At 37.7% G+C, this 27,436-nt stretch overlaps 1 protein-coding gene across 6 annotated transcripts in view; it reads right to left on the bottom strand.

The window, feature by feature from the left end:
• The window catches only part of Fam13c (family with sequence similarity 13 member C), a 117,305-nt gene extending 91,715 nt beyond the window's left edge, over positions 1-25,590 (bottom strand). For 2 of the 6 annotated variants that reach the window (XM_046419766.2, XM_046419767.2), the window contains exons 1-3: positions 25,082-25,252; positions 18,973-19,029; positions 14,785-14,986 (exon numbers count right to left, since the gene is read on the bottom strand). In XM_046419766.2, the coding sequence (XP_046275722.1) occupies positions 14,785-14,986; positions 18,973-19,029; positions 25,082-25,143 (321 nt within the window). In that variant the 5' untranslated portion in view covers positions 25,144-25,252. The other 4 variants (XM_058578033.1, XM_046419768.2, XM_058578031.1 and 1 more) reach the window with 4 other exon arrangements.
• Between the last annotated feature and the right edge of the window lie 1,846 nt (positions 25,591-27,436).

The following is a 27,436-nucleotide window of genomic DNA, read 5'->3' as shown; positions in this document are numbered from 1 at the left end:
AACACGGCATTAGGCAGGGACATTTGACAGTTTTCAGCACTGGGCTCTAAACACATTCCTGTATCATCAAGGGACATGTCTGTCTTCCCTGCCACTGAACTAGTCATTGAGGATTTCAAGGCAAGTCTAACTGTTCTCCTGAAACATGGATCAGTTAACATAAAGGGGAATCACGCCATTTGAACATCCCCCTTTTAATGACTGTGGAAACATCAGATATTTCCTAGTATTACAATACATGGTTCTGTTTTATCTTTTTTCAGAACACAGGGGAAGAAAGAGGGGAAATAGTATTATCTCAGAAACCAGAAAAGCTTTGATGGATTTCAGTTTCACAGAAAATTACTTAAGAAACATTTTATAACTGGGACAACAATAAACTAAGATAGAAATGAAATTCTATGTACCATACCATCTTAAACTAAAAATAAATTATGAGAAATAATTTTCTTTTGGGGATTAATTTTCTAAGATATGTAAAAAGAAAAGACATATTGAAAATAGTGGTATCTTATCAATCTCAAATATTCACTTACAATTATGATTTCACATCCATTTTAACAGTAATTAAAAGATGCCCAATCTTTAATGTTAAGTCAACAATAATACACCATTCATATCTTCAGAACCCAAGATGCTAGACTTTGGGTAAGAGGTAAAGGGACAAGACAAGCAGGACTGACCTGACAGGGGCCAACCCTCATCTTAGATTCTCTGTCTGATTCTCCATTTAACAGCCATTAGGACTTTCTCTCTCTAAGTCTTTTATCATACTCTGCTATGGTTTGTTTACTGAGTATCTCCCAAAGGGATATATAGAGAGGCTTGGTCACCAGGGTGTGGTCGATGAAGGGTTTTTAGAACTTTAAAAGCAGTGCCTATGAGAAGTTTTAAGGTTGCTGGAAGCATGTCCTTGAAAGGGATGTGGGACCCTGCCTATTCTTTCTGTCTCTGCTCCAGTTCAAGAGGCAATAGTTTGCTCCTACACATTCCTGCCACAATGTGCTTACAGCCACCGCTATCACCAGAGGAAAGCCTACACCCACACTGCCCAATCTGGGCCTTTGAAGTTCCAAAACTGAAAGCTAAATAATCTTTTCTTTAATTCAAAAGTAGGAGGAATGTTCAGCATTTGGAGCTGGGCTGACAGATATCCATGTATTTTTAGTGACAGAAGCTGATTAATACAGACTCTTTAGCCAAAAGTAGACTATGTAGAGGTTTTGTTTCAAAGAGGGCTTCCATTTACACAACAGGATCAGATGACGCATTTGGATTGAATTGAATATTCCAAGTGAAGGGTACATACACTGTAGGAAAGTCTTTATATGGACCTGAGAAAAGTCTAAGAAAAGATTATTAGATTTAAATACTAATTTGAATGAGCACTGCTCATTCTGAGGATTTTTATTTGGAAACCTAGAGGTTATCTGGAAGGAAGAAGAAGAGCTCAACACAGAACGTTTCCATTCAATAACATTTGGAGGTGGGCTGATGGATATTACAGCATCTCCAATTTAAAGGCCACATATCCATACTACAAACTATCTTCCCTACGGCTTAAAGATACAGGAAATCCTGAAGGGAGATAGTATAATTTCCGTGGTGGAATCCTAAGAATAACTGAAGAAAGTCCATAAGAAGAGATTCCAAAATTAGGTGACATCATTTCCTGGTGTTAAGGTATCTACCAGTGTTTCATTGCATGCACTGGGTGCTGTGCCAGGGGCTTTAAGCCCATAAGATATGTATTAGAATGAAATTTTCATGGTATCTACTCTATCACAGAACTCATTCTCTATCATATCACACAGATACTCGATAAATATTTGTTGACTATGTTATTAACATAATTTCCTGGGACATCAAATATAATTTAGAATTTTTTTTTTCACTTAAACATTAATAAACCGTGGAGTTCTCAAACATTTTAAGATGATATCATGTATCAATCAAGATCCTTAGCTTTAAACAGTAGAAATGAACTATTATGATTTGAAAGTGTCTCCCAGTAAGCTCCTGTAATATATAATGCAGGAATATTCAGAAATGCAATGAAAGCTGTAACCTAATCAGTGGATCCATATGATGGATTAATAGTTTGCATGGACTGTTGTGGTAACCATAAGCTAAAGAAAGTAGGTCACTGGGTGCATACCCTTGGGGATGATATCTTATTACCATGGCTACTTGTCCTCTCTCTGCTTCCTGGCTGCCATGAGCTAGTTCTGCTCTTAAGCCACTCCCTTCCACCATATTGTTCTGCTTAACCTAAGGCCCAGATTGATGGAGTTAGTCAAATATGGACTGGACCTCTGAAAACATAAGCCCCAAATAAACATTTCCTCCTCCAAGTGGTTCTTATTGGGTATTTTGGTCATGATGATGAAAAACTAAATAATTTAAGCAAAGAATGAATTTATTGGGAAACTTACAGAACAACCCTAAGGGCTGGAGAAGCAATCCATTGGACTGCTAGGCCAGGATAAAAACAAAATTCGCTTCAGAACTAATCTAATCTGGATACTGCATTTTTTGATAATTAATCTTTAAAAGTAAAATAATAGCATAATAGTCTAAGTAAATAATGCTGCTTAACATTATTGTCAACTCTTATAACATTATCAACTATCACAACACTGATTTTAAGGGGCTTTCTCATTTCAATGATATCAAAATGTTGGTAATATGTAAATTTTAGGATTGATGAAAAACTGTTAATTCTATAGTATGCAATGCTCACCACACACTGAAAAATGGGTACCACCATGCCCACTGCATGCAGCCAGATCTTATTTCTTATGGCAAACACTCCATCCCTGGAGTTTCTTTGAGCCATATGCTCTTAAGCCAAGATTGAGGCAAGTACATCCAAATGGCAGAACCTAGATTGCCCCCCTGTTCTATCTGAAAGGAAGATGGAAGAGTAAATATTGGCCTTTTCCACTTCTACAGAAGTAAAGGAAGGAAAAAGAAAAGGAGTCAGCTTTTATTTTCTCCTGTGGGAAATTCTCCAAACACAAGAACAGAGTTCAGATGCTTGGCAGTCAAAATGGAATGAAAAATATCCTCTATAGAAAGATTTAAAAGAAACTCCCTCTTATGGTAAAAGTTGGGTCTCCTCTGCTGTTAGGACTTAGAAAACAAACAAACAAAATGTTAGAGCAACACCAGAATAAGAAAGCTCCTTAGAATGGAATCCAAAACCCTTACAACGCAGCCAGAACAAACTTCTCTAGTCTATCTTCCTTTACCACATCTCACAGTGTAGGCATGACAAATCAGGTGGCAGCCTTTGAACTGCCAGTATCCCTCATCTCTTCACTCATGGTATATTCCTTCTACCTAGGAAACCTCCCTGCCATTTTCTCCACTTGGATGACTCCTGTTGCACAATTTGGATTGAAAATCACCTCTTATATGAATTCTTCCATATGGCCCCATCTTTGTGACCCCCTTATCACTTTATACAGATCTCTACCATTGAAGAAAAAGGTCCCAACTTAATATATGAACTCAAAGTGGAATTTCTTGCTTGCTAAACCAAGAGAGCTGCATTTTAAGAGAGTCTACCTAAACTAAGCAAAGAGCTCATCGTACCCAGGGTTTGAAGACCCTTAGAGGTCAGGGACTGGCAGACTTCAGAATGTGCTGAGGCATCAGGTGACCTTCAGCTGCAGAAGCAAAGCTGGAGTGAGAATATTGTTGACTGACTGATTTGCAGAAGCATATTACGACAGTTAAGCTGTTGCTAATTGTCGGGCTTTACAATCTCATGTGCTGGCAGATGCCCTGACTGGCTAGCTTAAAGAGACATGCAAAATTGCAGAAGCAAGTTGTTACTGATCCATATAGACAGGGATAAGACAGGTCCTGATGGTTACTGGTCACCATGGCCACAGGGGAGAAAAAAAATCTGTCTTTTCCCAAGAAAAAATGAACTTATCATTTTCATTCTTACTATAGTGACAATATGTGAGGATATAATAAATATACTAGTTAATAATGTTAAATGAATGCTCAATAAATATTATCATTTATTTGATAGTTATTTATACACAAAGAACTATAGTAAGTACTTTAAAAGTATTACCTCAATCCTTCAAACAAATGTATAGGTGGGTACTCTCATCCCTCAGTCACCTTAGGTGCTTCACCAGGATCCAAGTGAACACAATGACAACAGATACCATGTTGCTGCCAGCACTTGAGGACTCCAAGGACTTGGCACCTATCTCCCCTGTGATAGACAGTATGCCTGCCACAAGCATCAAATCTCGTCTGGATCTCATCTGTCTTTGTGGTCACAGCTACAGTGGTCCAAGGCTTCTTAGGATTCCTATTAGTTAGAAACCTGATCTAAAGGTCAACAAGTTCTGCATCTTGCCATCCAACCATGGTCTCAGATGATAATAAAATCAACACTGAGACCAATATGTCAACTATATCTATCATCTTAAGAAAGCCAGACTTTAAGACTATCTATTCTATGTGGTTGCCAACTACTTTGTAGCCAATTTTCCATCTTTGATGCAATGATCAAACCTATTTGCATATAAGGTCACATCCTGAGGTTCCAAGTTGATATGAATTTTGGGGGAAACATTATTCAATCCAGTAGCCCTCAAAGTCCTTTCAGACACACTTAAACTGGCATCATTGATGAAAGACTATGTTGTTATTGACCCAAATCAAGCAAATTTGTCAAATCAAACAAAACCAACTGGAGGCTTTGCCCAGGAAGGGACAGTTAGTATAATTGGCAGTTTGAAAAGGAAAAGGCTAACTTAATGTGTCTGGGGCGGACCATCTTTGAATAGAATGTAGATCCTGACATCACTAAAGAAATACAGGTAACCGATTAAAATTATCTATTTCAAAATAAGGAGACAGGTGTTTACTTTTGTGTGTGCATGTGCATTAAAGGCATACTCTTTAGTCTTGAATACAATGAAAAAGACTCCCTTTAAAGAACATAATATTAAAGTCTGAAACAAATCACAGCAACTAGTTTGTGAGTAAGAGGAAGCCAAAATAAACCAACTTCAAAAGTACCTTAGTCAACAACAAAATGTATTCAGAGGTATAGCATCACAATCAGACACCCTAATAAATTCTGGGTGTGTTATTTCTAAAATTCTAACCAAATAATGAAAATTTCAATAACATGAAAGTAAAATAATGCTCAATAATTGTTGCACCTATTTCATTTTTTCTATTAAAAATCGTTTAAAAAAAACAGTTTACAAAGACCTTCATTATTTGTTGTATTAAAATTTTGCCTCCATTTCCAAGAGATCAGAATCTCTGTCTGACCCAGTACGAGTTCCCTCATACTGCTCCCCATCCTGATGCCCACCTTGAGAGCACCACAGTCTCTACATAGGTTTGGCGACTTCTTGGTGAACTGGGCTTAAGCCCCTCATTTGCCACCAAACCCTGAAGACATCAAAGCTATATTGACTGGAACAGAGCTCTAATGATCCCTGCCTAGCACATGGCCCAGCTAGGATTCTAACCTCCAGGCACTTCATCAGGAACCAATCACTGAGTTCCCATCCTGAATTTTGGCATAAGCTGGATGGGAAAGTGGGGGATTTAAGACTTCCCTGACCCCCACACTTCCATCAAGCTGCTTCACATCAGGTAGAAAGAGTCACAAACTACCAAAGTCTTTGTAAGTAACCAGTAAAAAACAAATTCAACAAATTTTTAAAAGAAATCGGCAAATATTCAGGATTTAAAGCTATTTTATATTTAGAACTCAACTAATTCAGGCTTTTGTTCAATCCTCTTGGTTTTCAGAGAGAGATAAGTATCCAGGTGTTCATAAGGCCAGGCTATATTTCTAAATCTAATGCCAGTTTCAATAGTGCAGAGAAGACTAGCAACAGGGAGAAACTGACAGAATAAAGAGGTAGGAGAAAAATATGCCCTCCTGTGGATCCACAAGCACTCATCTGATGGCTTCCCGTGGTGGTTTTTGTTTTAATCATGTTTTCTGATTAAAACACAATGAAAGACAATCACAACCCCTTACCAGGCTGACAAACTGAATTAGCTTTAAACCTGGGGTATTTAACATTATTTACAGAGAAGAAGCCCCCAAATCTAACATTGAATTGACCTTTCCTGTTGAAATTGCTCAGGCACACAACATTACCAAGTCAAGCAATCATAACCCTACAGCTCAGCATGTTAAAGCACAAAAGGAATAGTGCCAAACATCTGTCTCTACACAAAATCCCCTAATTGTGGCTACAACTTATTAAACAATAAAGCTGTGAGGCATTCATCTAAATAAAGATTCAGAACAAAACCACACCCAGGATCACTGGGTGGAAAGATAAAGTTCCATCAGGATCAAAAAACATCAAGTTACCTGTGCCTGGAGGCATACACATAATAACATCAAGCTTAAAATAGCTAACTATCCTCACATGCTTGTGTACATGTTTGTGCAACACTAGCCTCAGTGCAGAGCAGCACTTTTCAAAACTAGGAGGCTCTGGTTGGCCACTTATCTTCAATAGAATTAAGTCTCAAAACATGGCAGTACTGTTCTGTCTGCTTATGGCAAAAGCTATGTCACTTTTGGTCACTTTAATGCAGAAGCTGGATCATAAAAGTCACCCTTCCTATTGATTTGATTGTGGCCACTGATCATAGCAAGCAGGATTCTATAGAATAGGTTCACAAACTTTGAGGGTAAATTTTCAAATTTTGAGTGCTTCTGTCCTTTTTTTAAGGATTTATCATCCCAAGAGAGTGGGCAGCTTTTTCCAAAATGTTTCATGTTCTTTGAACACTACAGATAAAATAAATGCTTTTAACAAATCTTCTCCATTTAGACAGGCTGCAGACCTCCCTTCCTAGGCCATCTTTAACCATTCTTGAAAGACAAGGAAACAAACAACAAACAAAACAAGCCAGTTCTCAGGCTTACAGGGATACTATGGGTTACTTGAGAAGAGACAGTGCATATGATTAAATGCTCAGGCTGCTCATTCTTGATAGGGTCACTAGAGTTAGCAAATAAAAAAAAAACCCAGGATGCCTAGTTACATTTGAATTTCAGACACACAATGAATTTATGTTGAATATGTAATTTATGTTAAGTATATCTCATGTAATATTTGGAACATGCTTGTTCTAAAAATATTGTTTATCTGGAATTCAAATTTTAATTGTATCTGGCAACTATTTCTCTCACAAAATATGGGGCCCAAAATTGTAGGCTTGAGGTTGATATGTTATGTCTCAGTCCCAGAGTGATATTTAACTGTGTTTGATAAAGTTTAGATTAGTGATTCTCGGTTGCCCAAAATGTCAGTTCATTACGTTTCTACTATCCAAACCTTCCAAACAGCTTTACTTCCAAGCTCCAAAACAGGCTGTGGAAGTCCTTGCTAAGCTGTTTTCTTTGCCTGAAGAACACTCTGCTCTTGGATAAATATCACCAAGTAAGTGAAGATGTGAATTTGCATATGTATGCGAATGCAGAAACCCAGCTCCCACATCTTACAATATTCAAATTGCCAAATACACTTTTTACAGGAAGTATTTTTGGATCAAATTGCCTCCAAATCACTCCATCATAACCCAAAGATACTACAATATTCTGGCAAGAGTAAGACCCCAATTATTCCTAACAAAACAGCAAAATTAGTGAGCTCTAAATTTTCATTTGGCAATCCAGAAGAAATCAATACTAGACCTACTTCTTTGTTCCACATAATAATAAAGCAGGTACTTAATTGAAGGGATGCTTGACAAAACTCCAGCTCTTATTGAAAACAATAAGGTATATAATTTAGAGACAACCTAAGTTTTTTCTTCTTCTAGTCCTTCACATTAATAACATCAATATTTTAGTATTTTACACATCAGAAAGAGGGGGACATAATTTAATTTTGCTTTGGGTTACTTGCTATTTTGAATAAAGAATGTGGAAGTCACTAGTGTTGTTGGCCGTTATTTTATTCTCCTCCTTAGTAAGTGTGGTAGGATTGTACTTCTTGGCCCAGTGTATTTTGGGCTTGTGTTAATGAAGGAAGCATATGACCAACTCTGGTCAATGAGTGAAGAAATCCTGTATACAACTTCAGGACTGGAGTTTCTAATGGTTGGTACAGGACTCTTCAGAGATCTTTTCTCTCTGACTCAAACCAGAAACATTCAAGACTAAAAATGCTTCATTAACCATATTCCTTAATTGGCTCTGTCCACATACCTCCTAGTGACCAATGATGGCTTGCTAGTGTGTGTGTGAAAAATGCACTTTTGATGGCTTAAATCATAATGCTCTGGGTTACTTTGGACACTACCAACCTTGCACAACTCAGGAGACTTACAAATAATAAGATTTATTATATATCCAGCCAAATGGGTATAAAATATTCTACAAGCTACAAACTACTTTTAGTCTCCTAAAATTTGTTGAACATTTAAGTTTATATCACTATCCCTTTTAATCCTCAATAATCTCTTAAGATTGATATAATTACCTCCATTTATCAAAATAAAAAGATGGACCTTAAAGATCTAGTTAGCTGATGTTTAAAGTAACAAAGGAAAATAGCCGAGAAGGAAAATGTCCCAAAGATGCTCTTTTTCCCATGTATGTATTGACTTATTTTATTATGGGATGAATTTAAATGGCTGCATAATGTCAGAAACCATCCTGGGAACTCTGTAGGAAAAATCAGAAATTATTTAAGAATTTGTGTATGCAAAAGATGCAAAGGAAGAAGCAAAACAGACCATTTTAATATCCTATACAGAAGCAGTCTGTATCTGTTTAATATTATAGGCAGTGGTAACTGGAGATAAGTCCTTACCAACCTCCATTGCTACACTCAACCAATAGCATCAGTACTTTATTATTATTTCAATTAGTTTTTTCAGGGAGGTGGTGCTGGGGATTGAACTCAGGGCCTTTCCCTAGCTAAGTAGGCACTCTACCAATGAGCTGCATATCCCCAGTGTCCTTGTTCATTTTTTAAAATAATCCTTCTGTAAATTCTATAATAGATGGACTATCAGATAATATAGCCCTGAGCACTGTAAAATTTTCAAGTTTCCCTTTCCTTATAAACTTGAAAGTCTCAAATCAGTTGTTCTGAATGCAAATTCCATACGAGTATCAATTTTTTAACACTTCTCACATTAAATGTCCAAGTAAACAAAGCACATCTCTTTGAGATTCCTTTGTGTCAGTATGTAAGCTAAATATATTTGCGTATTTCGAAAAAGTGACAAATTTATGTTGCAGACATTATGTTTCTTTTTAAACATCTTTAGATTCACTGTTTAAGAACAGGAGTTGATAGTTAAATTCAAAGAGGAGTATCAAATCTTATAGACCATGAGAAACCACTAAATCTAAACATTGACTCAGTTGGCCTCACTTTTAAGAACACTGCATTTCTCAGAACCCTGTTCTCCTGAATCTCTATCACTTTACTCTTGGGATAATTAAGGGAAACTAAGAAAACAGGGGAGGGCAGGGGAGGGGAGGGGGGATAGTAGAGGATAGGAAGGGCAGCAGAATACGACACTAGTATGGCAGTATGTAAAAAAGTGGATGTGGAACCAATGTGAATCTGCAATATGTATACGGGGTAAAAATGGGAGTTCATACCTGCTTGAATCAAATGTATGAAATATGATATGTCAAGAGCTTTGTAATGTTTTGAACAATAATAAAAAAAGAATCAAAAATAAAAAATAAGTAAAACTTAGAAATATGGCCTGTGAGAAGGAGCTGTTGGTGCTTTCCTGGGGCTGTTGATTTTGAACTTCCAGAATGGGATCTATAGCTTTGGGAACAAAGCTATAGATTCATTCATGTGGTGAATGAATAGATTTATTCTATTCAAGCTATAGATTTATTCATGTGGTGCCTCCTCATGGAGGCAACACATGAATAAAAACAGTACTACATGTGATCTGGGAAAAAAAAAAAAGAAAACATACTAGAGGACCACTTTTCTTCCTCACCAGTAAAATCTTTCAGAACATCCATACATAAACAGAAATTAAAGTAAAACATCCACACTGGAGCTGTAAAAATCATGCATGAGAAATAATGGGTCATAAATTGACAGTTAAAACAATTACCTCCCCATTATTAGAATCAATGAATTCATGCTCTCAACACCCTGCAAAAAAGCAAACAATGCATAAAGAAGATCCATAATTGAAAACAGAATTTTGGAGAGGTGGGAGGAATGACCCAGAATTAACTATTATCTTTCTTTTAATTCAGAGCCTATTGCAATAATAATATTCCCCATAAATAAATATTTTATAGTTGAGTTACTTTGCTTGAAATTATTATTTTTAATTTTTTATTTCTGCAGAAACATTAACATGAAAATTTTACAATCAGACCTGGATTTCATTCCAGCTTCTTACAGCACCTACTACAGCCAAGTAGAAGAAACCTGATGCTGATATACAACAGCCCAAACAGCTGGTCTCCCCAAGGAAGTGGATTAGCAGAAGGATCACAGTACACAGCTCACTGCAGAAAAGCTCTCTATATAGCTTTGTACTTTTTGTATTTTGCTAAAATAGCCACCAGAGGAGAGGACAGAAGGATGATGCATAGTATGATGCCAGATGGCAGGGAGTGAGGATGACAAGACTCCATCTACTAATGCTAAAAATGAATACCCTCTGGACAGTGTTAAGGTCCAATACAGGAAGTAGTTTCTGTTCATCAAATCTAATCTGTTTCAAATCAGCCTGTCAGGAATTAATATTACAACTTGCATAGCATTCAGTACAGGACCACTTTTAATTTTTCCACAAAATACTAAAACATACAATCCATGCCTTCAATCAGTTCTTCTCCTTGGAAAGAGTGTTTGCAATTTGACTAGACATTTCACTCAAGAATTTATGCTTAGCACAGACTCATACATCTTGTTTTAACTTCAATATATCAATGAAAACCCAGCCTTTCTGGAGACAGGTCCTTAAATGATCCTAACCCAAGCCATTCTTTTCCAAAGCTCATTGTCTACGAGAGAAACCGATAAACAAGCAGAAAGGAAAACTGATTCTGGTTCAAATAAAAATTCTCCTAATCCCAAACATTTTAACTTCTTGGAGGACATTCTTACATTGTCTTCATGGATCCTGGTCTTCTTTTTTATTGTAAATATACTAAGCTTTCTCATTTTAAGACATTCAAAGTGGATGCAAAACTGGAATTTTAGTCATTCACAAATGCACAGAAAATCTTAGATTCTGCTACTCTACTCTGGTTCCTTCTCATAGAGGTGGGTCAAGGCCAAGATTAAAGAAAACTTGCTCAAATTAAAGTCCTAACTTGACCAACTAGAAGTGGAACTGCTCATTTTGAACTTTAGCAGCACACGGGGGTAATGCACTCCCCTCGCCGCCATCTTCCTTCTCCAAATTGAATTCTTGTTTTTGTTTTTTTTTTTTGGTGCTGGGGTTTGAACCCAGGGCCTTGTGCATGCGAGGCAGGCACTCTACCAACTGAGCTAGATTCCCAGCTCATTTTGAACTTTAAAGGTAAGAAAGGTGGGCATCAAGCCAAACTTTCAATGGCTTCCATCTGGCTTCTTCTGCCTTCCCTACATTCTGATTGGGATCAGAATGAAAAACTACTCTCAGATCCTACATACAAATTCTGTGAAAAGAAAAACCCAGAAATCTCAATAGCTCAACACACACAATAGTGTTCTTTTTTTAAAATATTTTAAATTGTAGATGGACACATTACCTTTATTTCTGTTTATCTAGTTTTTTCATGTGGTGCCGGTGATCGAACCCAGTGCCTCATACATGCGAGGCAAGCACTCTACCACTGAGCCACAACCCCAGCCCATACACAATAGTGTTCTTCAGTCTCAAAGAGGGTTATACCCATCGGTTCTTTACAGTTGCTCTTAGGGAATGATGATCCCATAACAATATGAGAACTCAACGTCTTAATAGTGGCAACGAGCATCAGACAGGACTCACAGCTACAATTTCAACTTAGTTTCCCCCAAGTGCATCCATCCAGCTTTACAGAAAATGATTCTCTCTACAACCTTGCATGGTAAGCCTAATGAATATAACATTTGCCCTGTAATCAAAACTCTTACCAGACAGTTCTATCAAATTTCCCTATATTTGTCCTATATTTGGTGAAACTTTACCTGATATCAGGCAATTCTATAGTGTTATCAGTGATAAACATTTACTATTTAAGATGTTGACCTGTCCACAGCCTTCACTTGAATCTAGCATCATCAAAGCTACAGGTTTTCAACCTAGGGTACACAGCAGAAGTAAGATGCCCAAAATTTAAGTGGCCTGTTATAATTCAGTTCTTTCTCAAATATAGCAGCGAGCTTCATTTGTGTTTCATTCTGAAAACAACACTGTACACAAGATGTTGGTTGCATAATAGATTTTTCCAATTAAATCCTGGTTAAAAGGAAGACAGATTACCTATGGAGCTAATAAAAACACAGATGTCTAGGACCTACACCCAACTTAATGCATCTTTTTACTTGATATTCTTGGTATAGTCTTAGGATAATTATGTTTTACATTAAGGTTTTTTTTCCTCTGAAAACCTATATTCATCCATTTTTATAATACCAGAAATAATATTCCCTGGCTTATTTGAAAATAGGCTTAGTCACTGGCTTAGTCATTATCCTTCAAGGTATTCTGTCTAATTGTGAGGGGGATGATTTTATTGTTTTGCACTTCACATTATGCATTATTCTATTATGAGGCTCATTAGGCATTTCACATTTTAAAATTATCAGTAGTAAATTAATCATAGCCATTTCAGTTTCAATCATCTATAGTTTTGTTTTCCTCCAATGCTTAAGGCTTTACTCAGTTTTAGGCCAGGTTTGTGTCTCTGACAAAGAATCTCAAGCACTCCATGGAAAAGCACCACATCCTTTAAACAATTGACAGCTCAAAGAACTGAACCTTGGATATAGATATCTTGTGACACCAGCAGACTGTCAGGATTTGCAAGACTTTGTGAAGAAGCAGACCACTTCATGATACCACCAAACCCAGGTCAAGGGAAAAAAGAATCAGTTATGTTAAGACTACTCTAAGTAGTATTATTATAATGTTCTTTGTTCAATGTATTTTTAATGTTCTATTTTCTGAAAATAAGGAGTTTTCTATTTCAACTATCGATAGCCCACACTGCTTATGTCAAATAAAATGAAACATTTAAAAATGATATTGGAGTCTCACTGAACCCCAGAGTTCAAAAATTCATACCAAGTGTCCCTACTTTTTCTAAAGAGGTTGTTTGTATGCATTCAACAATAATCTTCCTTTTAACCAGGATATAATTGGGAGAATTTATAATACAACCAATATTTTGACTACACAAATTATATTTGAAAATAAAGCTCAATGAATCAGAATTGGCCACTCAAATCCCATCAGAATTCCTATACAGTTTTATGTGCAAAGACTATGCCAATATGTCTCTCTCCTCTAACTTTCCTATGTATAAGCAACAGGCTGGGAATTACATACACCATTACCACCTTATTACAAACTGACATCTGTGTAATTTCTGTAAGGCCAGACTACAGAATGACAAGAAGAGGGTATTCTGAGATGGCTAGTCACTCTGAAGCCCACAATGTCACAGGTGATTCCTGAAATCACTCAGACTTAAGCACCCTTTGGAACCTGTGCCTTCCCAGCGAAACTCTAAAGAGACAGATGGTGGGGTACATTCAGTAGCACTCAGGGCATCAAGCTTATAACAACCCAGTGGTAGTCCAGGCTCTCCTCTGCAATGGGAGTCATACACAGAATAAGATAATCACAATACAGCTTCATGAATGCAGAGGCATTCACACTTCACTGCAAAAATAAGAGGTCACAATGCCAAGGAAGAAGAGAAACAAAATTCACAAGGTACATAACAAAACTGCAAGGTCAAATAAGCTGCCCAGCAAAAGTTGTTCTAACAGGAAGATCACCTGGCACCCGTTGCTAAATAGGATTGGACTTAAAGTTCCTACATAATTAGCATATTCCACTTAAGAGTCTCCTGCATTATTTTTAAAGTTAACATCTTAACAAAAGAGTAAAGCTTACATTTATGGAGCATCCATGTCCTCAAAACTATGTTAAGTGCATTATAAGTATAATCTATATGTTGGCAATATTAACTTCGTAGTAAGATAAAAGCAGATTATATTTAATCTCTTTTAAAAGCATCATAAATTATGAGGAACTTTTGGATTTTTAAAATCACGTTCTTTGCTATAGTCTAGACAACTAGAAAAACAATTATAAAATACCAACTGATAACCAGAATCTGGTTGGAAAGACGCTGCATTCGTTCATTTAAATACTGATTGGCTCCAAAGAACCCAATACCACCAGCACACAGAAACACACACACATACACACCTGAATGTTTATTCAAGGCCACTAAACTGTAGTCTAAGAATACATGGCTCCAGATCAAGCTGGCACTTTTGATTTTGCTGACTAGAATCCCCAAGTTTGGAGCAAGAGCTACACTGTCTTGAATGAAGAAAGGAAAAAGAGGTCTTCCCCTTCCCGGCAAAAGAGAGACCGCTCCTTTCCGTGAAAATCCAATATTTAAGAACGCCGGTTTGAAAGGGCACTAAAGCATTATTAGCCTGTCCAGAATGCACAATTTCTACTCACAAGAGCATCCAAGTGTCTCGGGCTGGCAGTGCCCTCAAACTACCCTCATCTCTGCCAAGGTACCCAGCAAAATGTTAGCCATACCTGACTTTCTCCGTGGGTCCTCCCACTCTCAGTTCTGAAGATGGACTTGGGCTTCCTGGACTTGAAGTTGCCCATGGCGGGTCGCAGTACGCAGTCCACCTGCACCGTCTGCTCTACATGCTGCGGTGCCTCTCCGTGGGGCGGCGCGTGCTCCTCTACAGGAGCCCGGGCGTCTGGGTAATTCTCTTTATTGTCTTCATCCCTACAAGAAGAGAGTCCCAATTAAAAAGCACCAAAAATTGAATAAAGCTGTGGACAAAAGAGACGCTGATGATATACATTCATTGCTGCTATACCAATAGGATTCCTAACAAAATTTTTAGTGCAGGCTCAGGAACTACTTAAGAATTAATTTTATAGGAACAACTTAAGAAATGGAGAATTTCACGCTTTTTAATTTCTCTACTCTCCCTTCCATTCTTCAAGGGGATACATACTTTTTATAGTTGTCACTATGTGCATACCATCATTGGTTTTAAATTTTACACTTTAAGATGCTTTCACATAAATCACATTTTCCTCACAATAATAATATGAAATTTTCAGGGTAGACATTGTAATCCCAAATTTATAGATTAAAATGCAGCAACCAAACAACATGCCTAATGAAAGGGCCAATTTACCCAGACTCACGGTGGTCAGGAAGATCTCAGTTTCTCAAGCCTGTATTCTGGGTTCAAGATGGGATGCCTCCCAAGCTTATAATCATCTCCTTACAATTTTCAGAGGCATTTAAGAGTTTAATGGGACCTACTTTGATAGAATACAAGTCACCTGGATCAAATATAAGGTAAGAGCCTGATTTTACTTAACCAGGCCATCTGAGCAAAGCCCCTAGTGGAAAGTCAAAGATCTTGGTGTTTGGGTTCTGTTAGTCCCAAGTCACTAAAGAACATAGAAGAGGCTGGCATTACCACCATACATACACTTCAGGTGCAAGGAATGGTGCTTGCATTTTTCACTCCACAAATTCAATACAGTGTTCCCCCACCCCTTCAGTTCTAATCTTCTCAGAAATACTGACATGGTAACACTCCTATTTGAAGCCATTGGTCTTACTTAAACCTAAATACATTTTATTTTTCATTTTGCTAAGAATGAAGCAAACAGAATTTCATCAACCTTAACCCTCTGGAAATCACTTAGGCCAGATCATGCAATTCATTAGGAGCAGCCACTTTCCCCAGGTGTTTTTGCTTTATGCTCTCTTATTGGAACCACCCATAAAAGAGTTTTGGTGAGATCTGGGAAGATATTCCTCCTTGCTGAAGGACACATAAAGCCAAGAGGCAAGACCAACAAAGGACGATTTCTATGCTCTCTGCTAAAGACACATTTTCACAAATAAAAGAAAGATTAAATTCACTAAGATAATCTCAGGGGAGAATGAACTTCCATTAGTCTCTGGAAAAGACCAAAGCAAAGATTGGGATAGATAATCAGTAGTAGAGGCCTTGTGCAGTGGGCAAAGGGTAGAAATTAAACAATGTAGAACAGTTAAGCTTAAGTCTCAGGACAAACTTCCTGTTCCCTGATAAAAGAGAACTCAACAAGTGAAATAATTCTTCATTGTCAGTAACTGAAAAAAAAAATCAATGCCAATGACACTGATCTTAAGATAATTCACAATTATTTTTTCCCCAGGATGAGGATACAGCTTAGTGGTAGACAGATTACCTGGCATACAAAAACGCCCTGAAAAAAAAAATCTAAGTCACTAATGAGTTTAGAAATTAATATCAAACCATGAATTGGAAATCATACTAGTTCATTTGAAATGAATTTTTTCCCACAAGGAAATATGGAATAATACTCATCTACTTTATGTTCCTGTGGGAGAAAGAAAAGTTTACAATTAACTTAATGTTCCTGATTCAAGTAGAATTCCGGAACACTCTGGAATAAGAGGGAAAAAAAGGAGTTTTTTCAAATCTAAAATGACTTTGATAGACTCATTCCCCCAAAATGCCTAAAGTTTGTTTTACGTCATATTTCCAAGTTGCCCAATATTTATAAATGTGATTATATGTTAACTTTGAAGGGAAAGAAAGGGGGAAAGGAGCAAAGCATCTTTCACCTATATACACATGTAAGACCTGATTATCAAAGTCATCTCCAGAAATATACCTTTTACATATTATTTATTGGTTCCTTAGGATTCCCAAAACAGAAAAGTACACGTTATGTATTTTATGTCACTACTCATTGGAATAAATCATAACTGACAAGGAACATGGTGTCCAGAAAAGGATACGAGTTTGAAAGATCTTTCCATTTAGTTGTGCAGTCTGGGCTACATCACTTCAGCTCTACAATCCTCATACAATAAAATGGACATCATCTCTACCTCGCAGCATTGTATGATCTCTATAAAATGCCTACCACAGAAAGTTGGCTCCAGGTCACAACCCAATAAATGAAAGCTATTGTGTCTCTTGGGCAGGGCCTTGGCCAAGTGATTATTTGCACACACTCACACACATTCATGTTCTTTTTAGTTTCCTCAATACTTAAAAACTTAATTCCAAACTCCTTAGTAGGGCATGCAAACCCTATGCAATCTGATTTTTGCTTATCTCTAAAGCTTCATTTCTTATCACCCCTTGCATTTTTACCCCCACTTCTCAGGGTTCCTACTACCTGAATTGCTTGTTATTCCCCCAACTCCAATATTCTCTCTGCCTACTGTTGGCTTTCCATTAAGCTGCTCCCTCTGCTTGGTGGCATCAAATTTTTTGTGGCCTTAGAATCACACACACACACACACACAAAAAAAAAAAAAATAGATAGATAGATAGAAAGAAAAAGAAAAAAAAACAGTTTTTTGCCATGTGTAATTTTCTTCAGGAATCTATCCCAGAATACTGTCTGGGCTATTTAGTTCTTGTTATAGTTTGTTTGTATAGCTCCTGTGTTAATATAGGAGGTGAAATGATTAGATTATGAGAGTTGTAATCTAAGGAGGGTATATATTTTGTGACTCCTAGTTTTCTCTCTGCTTTCCGGCTGACATGAGGTGAGCACCTTTCCTCCCCCAGGCCTTTCCACCATGATGTTCTATATGACCTCAGGCTCAGAGCAATAGTCGCCACCATGGACTGAGTCCTCTGAAATCGCGAGTGGAAAATAAACTTTTGCTCCCCTAAATTGTTCTTGTCAGATATTTTTAGTCACAGCAATAAAAAGTTGACTAATACAGTCCTAGGTGAATCCTGTACTTACCTATAATATATTAACACTGCAATACTTCATCTGTGTTCTTGCCTATCTTCTTTAGGCAACCAAATTCTGCTAGAGGAATTAGGATTGGTTTGACTTTATCCCAAATCTTGACTCATTTCTGACATACAAAATAGTCCCTCAACAAATGTTGTTATGCAATAACTGAACTGTAGAATTTGACAGATTTGGGTCCAAATTCTGCCTCAGAGTGTCATGTTATTTGTATGAGCTATAATCCCTCTGAGCCTCAGTTTTACCATCTACTGGATGAAGAAGAAAACATCAGTTTTCTTTCAGTTGTTTATGTTAAATAAGACAATGTTCATGAAAGTACTCAAAACAAAGTAAATGTTGAAGAAATAGCAGACCATAAACATTTTGCTGTTGTACCATGATCCTCCTAATGGCCAAGAACATGCCCCAAATAACATGTTTGGTGAATAGTCTAGAACTTCTTACTAAGAGTGCACCATGGGTTCTGTGAGATGGGCTAATCAATGTTCAATAGGCATTTATTGAGTATTTCCCAAATAGATATAATTGTCCTAAGTACAAGGTGGGTATACAAAAATATACAAGACAAAACTTCCCTTAAGAGCTAAAAATCTAGCCGGGCATATGGTGCATGCTTGTAATCCCAATGGCTTGGAAGGTTGAGGCAGGAGGATTACAAGTTCAAAGCAAGCCTCAGTAACTTAGGGAGGCCCTAAGCAACTTAGTGAGACATTGTCTCAGAACAAAAAATTTTAAAAATGGTTGGGGATATGGCCTCAGTAGTTAAGCACTTGTGGATTCAATCCCCAGTACCAAAACAAATAAAAAGCAAACAAACAAAAACCCTGAAAATCAAGTGTAAGAGATGAAAACAAATAATTTGAGTATAAAGAAGATACCAGAATGCAGAGACACCAGACCTAGATGGTTTCTGATTCTCACAAATAAGAATCAAGCAATCATGGTCCATACCTGAGACTGGAACAGTCAGTCTGATCTTCATGTAAAGAGACTATGTCTTCGTCACACCTAAAGAAAGTGGGGAGAAAAACACGTCAGATCCAACTGTCCACTATGGCAGTAGCAGCAATGATCTAGAATTAGATCAAGATTAACATATAAACTACAAAATTCAACAATCCTCAAAAATCTCTCCCAAACCAACTGAGCCCTAACATGTCATTGGATAATGATGCCTGTGTTGTCACAGTGTCACTACTAGTGTTGTCACAGCATGTAAGCGTAAAAGCTCAGAACCAGCTATGACTTTTCTTTTTGCCTCCATGCTAACAGATATTACCTAAGATAATAAGATCTTACCAAGGACATAGATGTTCATAGCACAAGGACTTCAGGAACCATGATGAGTGGATGGAGGTTAACTCAAAGGAGATTCGATCTCACACCTCTTAGCATTTTCTCTGCATCAAGTAGTCTCAAACCATGCTTGCTCCCATTGGCCTCAGACTTTCTTGATCTTGTGAAAAGCTTTGGCTCTTTCATACTGAAAAATCTCCAGTACTTCATATACTGCCTAGGGAAACTTGGAGTAAGACCATTCCCCGACTCTAGGGTAGGAAGGAGTCTGTGTTCCTATTCTCAGACATTCTCACCTTGCCTCACCCCATCCTGGAATGCGTTTTTCATCTAAAGTTGTTACTCATTCTTCACTGCCCAAGTTAGGACTCACCAGCTCTGAGAACCTTCCCAGCCAAGTTCACACACCTGCCATGTTCTTACTTCAACCTTGACAGTGTTTACTCTTCATTCTCAGGTAACAAACCATTTCTTGCTTCACACTGCTATGTAATCATTTCCAGTTCTGAGATTTAATGGCTTACTCATTCATGAGAAGAAATAACTATAATTTCATTTTCTAGATACACTGATATAGTGCTATTTCAGAGTTGACACTCAAAAACTACTTGAATTAAAACATTATTTCCGTTCCTTCAGCAAGTCTAGTTCCTGAAATGATTTAACAAATATTAATTGAACATTAACTGAGCCCAAGTGCTGAATTAGGCATTGTAACTGTGCTTCTAAAACTTTATGGGGTTCAGGACTGACCAACTTTTTGTTTGTTTGTTTGTTTGTTTTATATAATGCATCCCCTGTGTACAAATACTTTGGTAAGGATGTCACAGCAATGTCAAACTTCTACTAAACTTATTAAATGTTTACTCCCTATTTTCTGTTCTTTTCTTCTCTTATACAAGTTACAGTTTGGATACCAACATTTTGAGAAACATTGCTTCTAAAGGATGCAAAATTTTGAAAAGATTTGGTCCCTGCACTGAAGAATTTGGAGAATAATGAGTAGACAAAAATAAACAGGTAAATGAATACCTATTAAACATATAAAGATGATCATATTTATAGTACTTGTACTATATTAAATAGGTTTTAATTTTTAAATAGTCTTAACTTGCAATGGTATATAAATAACCCACAAAATGAGTTAATAAAAGTTTCAGTTAGCTTTCCTTATAATCTTTTTAAATTATGGCTTTTGTAGTGAGTTAAATAAACAAAGCCACCTACAGACTCTAACCCTCTTTACCTGCTGAAATAGTTTGTTCCCTCTATAAAAAAACAAAAAACAAAACCTAAACACTCCTTTTAACCAAATGATCTAAATTGTCTTGCTTTCTCCAGGCTTTGACCACCAATAATCCATTCTGTCCATCTCACAGAAAACAATATTATATTCACAAGTATTGTTTTGTTCTACTCCATTAGCAGCAATCACCTACCAGATCAACTGTGCTTTATAATGTGAATAATAATGTTTTCCAATAGCAAAGTAGCAAAATCTATGAAGAATAGGCATCTAGAATTGCTGCCTCTAAGACTCAATCTGAGATTAACCCTGGAGCTCAACAATACCAATTGTTTGGGGATTTGGCAACAACTTATTTTTCCCTCATTTGATTTATTAATCTTTCTCCTCAAATATAATCAGTTAAAAATGGAAACTGAGCACCAGAACATACAAAATTGCAGAAGCTTTCTGAAACATGAGTCTGGACCAAATTAGTGGATCCAAGTTTAATACAGAGTGAATAACTCCATTTGCCATTCAAAGAAACACAACTCTAAGACTATAGTTTAGCAATTGATGTAGACCTCCCTACCAGCATACAGAGCACAGGTACACAAACCCTTTGAGTTCTATGGAGTTTCTGGTTACTTTAATAAAGACCATCTGCTTCCATTAATTTAGCAACTCCTTTCTATTCTTGCTCAGGGGTACATTGCAAATGTATAGTCCATTTATAAAATCATATTCCACAGTGGGAACCAATACCCACATATCCTCGTTCCTGGAAAAAAATAAACTCAAACCAAGAGATCAACTGATTTTGGGCATGGCATTCTCTTCCTACCTTACAGCCCTACACAGGAATTTTAAGCCCAATCCTTTGCACGATCTTTCTCAGATATTCAATATGTAATATATTGTAATGAAATGTTTTTCAAATTGTATGTTGTGACCTGTTAGTGAATTGTAAAATTACACAGCAGCTACCAGCACTTTTTTTTGTTTGGGTTGTAAGATGCAGTAGAAAATGTTAGTACAGTGTTAATTATTAACTCGCTGAACTTATTTAAGTTACACATATGTGCATTGGATTGACATATAGAATGTTTTTCTTAGGGTTGTTCATAGTAAAAAAAAAATGTGAGTCAGGTTTAGTGATGCCTGCCTGTAATCCTAGTGATTCAGGGTACTAAGGAGGATGATCCCACATTCGAGGTCAGCCTAGGCAACTTGGTGAGACCTTGTCTCAAAATAAAAATAAAAAGAATTGGAGATGTAGCTCAGTGGTAAATGTACATGGTGATTCACATCTTACCTGCGTTTTTATACTATCTCAATTCAACCTGACCATGCTACAAGGTAGAAATTACCATCACTCACAGGGTTTTATTGCCTAGGATTCCAAGGCCTAGAACAGTGGAGCCAGGGTTGTTTATTCTCTACCCACACAAAGTCCACAAGGCAGGAGTCAAAACGCCTCCTTAGTCTGTATTCCCAGAGACTCATGAGAGAGGGAGAAGGACATTTCTTAGAATAATGTAGTGAAAGAAGTATCCATGAAAAGTACTTTTTTCTGACTAAATAGGAAGAAAAGAGTGGCTGGTAGATGAAATGTAGTTGGGTTAGAAAGGGATTTCCATTCACCCTATAGTACCATGTGCCCCAACAAAACAGCTGACACCAGCTTCCCCTGCCCCACCATCTCTACTCCACTACAACTCTCTTAAGAATGGGCCTAGAAATGCAGAATTTAAGCCAGATTACCCATCTGCTTAACTAGTAAGCTTCTAAAAAGTTATCACCTAAAGATTTCCAAAATCCAGACCAGCACTGAGCTGATTCCAACACAACCACCCACTCATTCTGAGTTCCCTGTGGAGATAAAGCCTGGGAGTCTATATTGTCTATAAACTCCAATCTTGTTTCCCAGTATATAGTGATGATCAGTAGGTTTTGAGAATCAATGCTTTGAATGATAACCAGTCAGAATAATTGCAAGCCAGGCCAGGCTTCATTTCAAATACATAGTTAGCCAGGACAACATAGGAAATTGACCATGGAAAAATAATAGACAGAAAGATGCTGCAGATACAGAAGAAAAGGCCAAGGCCATTCTGATATTAAAAGAAGCTGGACAGAAAAAGAAATTGAAATTGGTTCAGAGCCACATAGACAATGCTAGGACTAGGAAAAAACAAGAAGAGAAAAAAATCTGTCCTTGTGTCCTTCCCAATTCCGCTTCTGTTTGACTTTAATGAGATCTCCAACTGGCCAAGTGGAACCCTTTCAGAATATCTGATAAAATAACTCATATTAAAATTTTAATGACAACTTGAATCCACCTTCCAGGAGCATAGACTTATATTTCCATTCACGACTAGAATCCTTAATCTCAAAGAAATCATCTCCAGGTACAATTTCAGGGGGTTTGAGTAAGAAGAAAGTAGGAACAGAATGGGGACAGGAGGAAGAGCAACTTTTCTTGTCTCTGAAACATATAAGGGAGGAAAGTGCCTCCCCAATGCAAGATCTCAAGGGAACATTCACTGAGCACCTGCTATGTCTGTGTCTCAGGATAGTGCCTCCTAGTCCTTCTGGCTAAGGGAGCATTCCCAGAGAAAGAAGGAACATGGTTCAGATTATTGAGGCAGGTGGCAGGAGTTATGTTGGACAATGACTAGTTTTAAATGACCCTAGTCTGTGCTGTGTTATACCTATGAAGCTTTTGGTATGTTTCCAAATATGTTTCTTAGATTCTTATATTAGCCAGATGGCTTCCCAATTATCACTCAGAGCCTTTTAAAATAAATCATTCTCACTTCTCTGAAAGTAACAACATGATCTTATGCAATCAGTACTCCTTGGGGAGTACCCAAAGACAAGGCACCACACTCTCTCCAGCATTTAACCATAGAACCTTTACCAAAATTTAGAAGAAGAAGAAGAAGAAGAAAAAAGCATGTGAAATATGGAACTAAGAGTTTCCATTTTGAAGTTGTTAGGCCTGTGACTGTTTCCAGGGATTTAATCACACAGACTTCCTGAGAATCAGGTTCTGAAAAGCTCTTGGTGCTTAGAAGCACAGCAAAGGGAGGAGAGCAGTACCTGTGCACCTGAACCAGAATGTCAAGAGCTCATCTTCACCCTGCAACTTTTGTCATACATCTCTCCTTTTATCTATGCTTTTAGAAAAGTAAAGTGGAGCACAGGTTACTAAGAAATCTCATTAACAGGAGCATCTTCTAAAGTCAACCCTGACTTCTTTTTTCCCCCTAAAGTGACTACTTAAGTGAGCTCAAAGCTGGACACTAAGAGAATCGCAATCCAAATACAGAGAAATTATGTAGTAGTAGTAGTAATAGTAGTAGTAGTAGTAGTAGTAATAATAATAATAATAATAATAATAATAATGGAAATAGAGGGCATAGGAAGTACTGTAGAATCTTACCTCTCTATCACCAAGTCACTGTGATAGTGGTGGGACCTGAAACTCAAATGATGTTCATTTCTACATTTATTTGCTTTTTTGAAAACTTCGGTAAACATCACCCAAGTTAAGTGGGGTTTCTGTGTCAAACTTCTAAAATATTTTTAAATGACATTTAAGAATACAACTTTATGCTTGTCTTGTTCCTAAAAAGCTGTTAGGAGCCACTTCTAACAAAAGGTCCCAGAAGTTAACAACATAAATTAGCCTAGAGAAATATTGCAAAATGATGTGCATATATATAGTTTGTACACATATGTCTATATAAATTACATACAGTATTAGCAAAATAAGCTACCTATTAATTTTTTACATGTAGAGTATAATATTGGGCAAACATTAAGGAAGGGATGACAAGACTTAAAATGATTAACTATAAATATCTAATAAAAAAAATACTGTGCCTGCTGGACTTGAGTAAAACACTGTACTCCTTCGTCCCATGTTTAAATAGTGTTAGTTGCCCTAGTCAACAGCTTTCACTGTAGGACCAGATAACTCATTTCTCCTATAGCCACATCTCTGAGGTCAGAAGACAAAAACGACAAAGAGCATGCAAGAAAAGTTTACTCCACTGTGTCTTAAAAATCTGTAGACAGGAGAGAACAAGGGTAAGTTTAGTTTGTTTATCCCATGCTGGAAATTAAACTCAAAGTCATTTCGCATCCATCTCCTATTTGTGGTACATGTACACAGCTTGTACTGCATGAAACTGACACTAATGTTGGCAAAATACAACCAAGCTCCCTTTCTGACATGTCAGATAGATTTTTTAAAAATTCGAGCTCCAAGAACTCATCTTGGAGCATGGAGCTTCTGCAAGCAACCAGCTGGTTTTAATATCTCTCTGCAGCTGCTAAAATGCTGACTTCAACCTGTAAAGATTTCTGGGCCCCATCGGTCAGCATGTCTGGCGATCTTCGCAGTCCCAGATTACAGGAGACAATGCATCTAATACGAAGAGGGGTAGGGGACGGTGAATACCTTCATGATAGTTGCTTCCAGAGAAAGGCATGCAAGTCTAATTTTTAATGGTAAGAATCACTTACTCTGTTACAGCGGTGCTGCTGAAGGAATTATCCTGAAGGCTGAAACAGAAACAAGAAAACATGAGCCAAGTCCGGCGGGGGAGCCGTCTCCCTGATTGCTCTCCGGGAGTTAGAGCACATACACAAACATGGCATTGCAAGGCAAGTCTCAGGGCTTGCCCGGCACGCTCGCTCTACCTTGGGCTGCTGTCTGCACATGCTCGTAACGACACCCCCAGCAGGGGCCCAGCCGCACGAGCGAACCACAAAGCCTGGCAGCCGGCGAGGCTGCGGGGACAGAGCCGGGCGGGGCGCGCCGGTGGCCCAGACCCCAAGATCCAGCAAAGAGCACCTGGAGAGTTACCCCCACGACCCCAACCTAGCCAGGCTCGGCGCCTCGTTGAATTCACTGCTTTCCAGACCCACCAATCGGGGGGCTGTCAGTCGACTGCCCCACTGTTTGTGCCTAGGTGCTGAAATACCCGGGAGACTCGCTTTCTTCCAGACGTCTCCTACCAGTTTTACTGAGCTACCTCCCCCACCCCCACCCCACCCTCCAGGGATGGAGGCTTGCAAAGATTCACCCATCGTTCAGAAAAAGCCGGGAGGGAACGGGAAGGGGGAGAGAGACACTGCTGGCAGGTTTTGTTTTATTTTTATTACGAGTTGATTTTTTATTGCCTAGGAAAAAGAAGAGCCTAGGAAGGAGAGCTCCCAGCATCACGCCCGAGCTGTCTGTGCTCTGTTATTTCAGTCCCAAAGAGGAAGCGCCCAGCCCTGGACGACGAAGCTGTGAATGAGCCCACGCAGGGCGAGTGGCGAATTTATTCCAGGCATTAGCTAGTGACTAGGACACGGTGCAAGGGGTGGGGCTTGCTGTGCCTGCATAAGCTCCTCGGCCTGGCACCTATACAAAAGGCTGGAGATACCGATTCCACAAAGGCTGTTCCCTTGAATAAAAGCAACCCTGTTGGGGGAAGGGAAGACAGTTCCCACTTGCTTCAGCCCATGGGGGTATTTGTTCTGCCTTCTTTCCATTGTTCATGTCTCCTCCCATGTTGACCTTGATATGGAATGAAACACTCACACGTGATAGATGCTTATTTGAATTTTAAAATAAAAAGATCCTCATCCCTCTTTTTTATTATCTTCACTACTGAAAGCAGTTGAGATGGTGATTTTTAGTCCAAATATCCAACCTAATGAGTTCAATTACAATAGCAACAAGAAAAACTCAGATTTAAACATTTTTTTTTTTAATTAGGAAAAATTACCCAAAACTTGGAAATAAGGAACATGACTTCCATTGTTACACCAAGACATTGTTTAACAAGTCCAGCCTGGGACTAGTTGATTCTCTAGGAAAACACTTGTTTTTGACTTTGCAACTAGTTACTAATTATATCCCAGGTGAAGTCACATGTTAACTTGCACATTTTGTTGAGCCTATCCACCAAAAAAAAAAAAAAAAAAAGATAATGTCAACGTTTAATGTTTTATTGCACTGCAGGATTTAAGCAATTTTGCATCTAACTAAACTAACATTCATTATAAATGCCTACAAATATTCAGATCCTCAAAATGGTTTTGGAAGCAGCTTCACCATACTAGGGCTTTCCTCATTGATATATGAGTAGATCTCTGGTGCATGCCTATATTTTTGTAAGAGTCTGTTTGTAACTTTTAAAAGTTTATACTTTGAAAAAAATCAAAATTAATTTTTTAAAGAAAATCAGGTTTAAATAGTTTTTTTGCAATCTTCCTTTTCTCCAAATATTCTTTAAATCGATTGCATAAAAGCCTAGTGTGTTTTTTTTTAACTTGAATTCTACGGATTAAATTAGAATACATTCCCCTGAATGTATAAGTATATTGTGCATATTTGTTCTTAAACTACCTACAGTGGTTTACTTAGATGAGCTAGGTTCAAGAGTGACAGATACAGTCTCTTCACTGAATTCATCACAAATTGAGGTCTGTTCTACTTATTGAAACTGATGAATGTAAGTCTTATTCCAGCCTTCTTGTTTCCACAGATTCAAGAAGTTGTCAGTTTCCAGAAAGCCCTTTTACTCATTAGCTGTCATACTGCTTCCAGCTGTTCCTGTATGAAGAAGGAGCATACTTTTCTCATGTAAAGGATCCTCGTAATCCATTTGGGATGGAAAAGTGTAATGCTTTGAACTTTGAACCAGGACTTGGACAAGTATATAAAATAATGGAGACATTTTGGAAATGAAATGAAATAACAAATGTATTCCATAAAGTCAAGTGTTAAATAAAGACCACAAAAAAGAAATGAGAATTCTCAGAAATTCATGAATAGAAGGAACCAAAATTAAGTTTTAAGTACTACTCATATACGATGAAAACAAT

Source organism: Marmota monax, unplaced genomic scaffold (assembly GCF_021218885.2).
Source record: "Marmota monax isolate L192 unplaced genomic scaffold, Marmota_monax_Labrador192_F-V1.1 WCK01_AAM20220418_F8-fsc00019, whole genome shotgun sequence".
NCBI lineage: Eukaryota > Metazoa > Chordata > Mammalia > Rodentia > Sciuridae > Marmota > Marmota monax.
The sequence above is the reverse complement of the archived record's forward strand: the minus strand, read 5'-3'. Positions and strand labels throughout refer to the sequence as shown.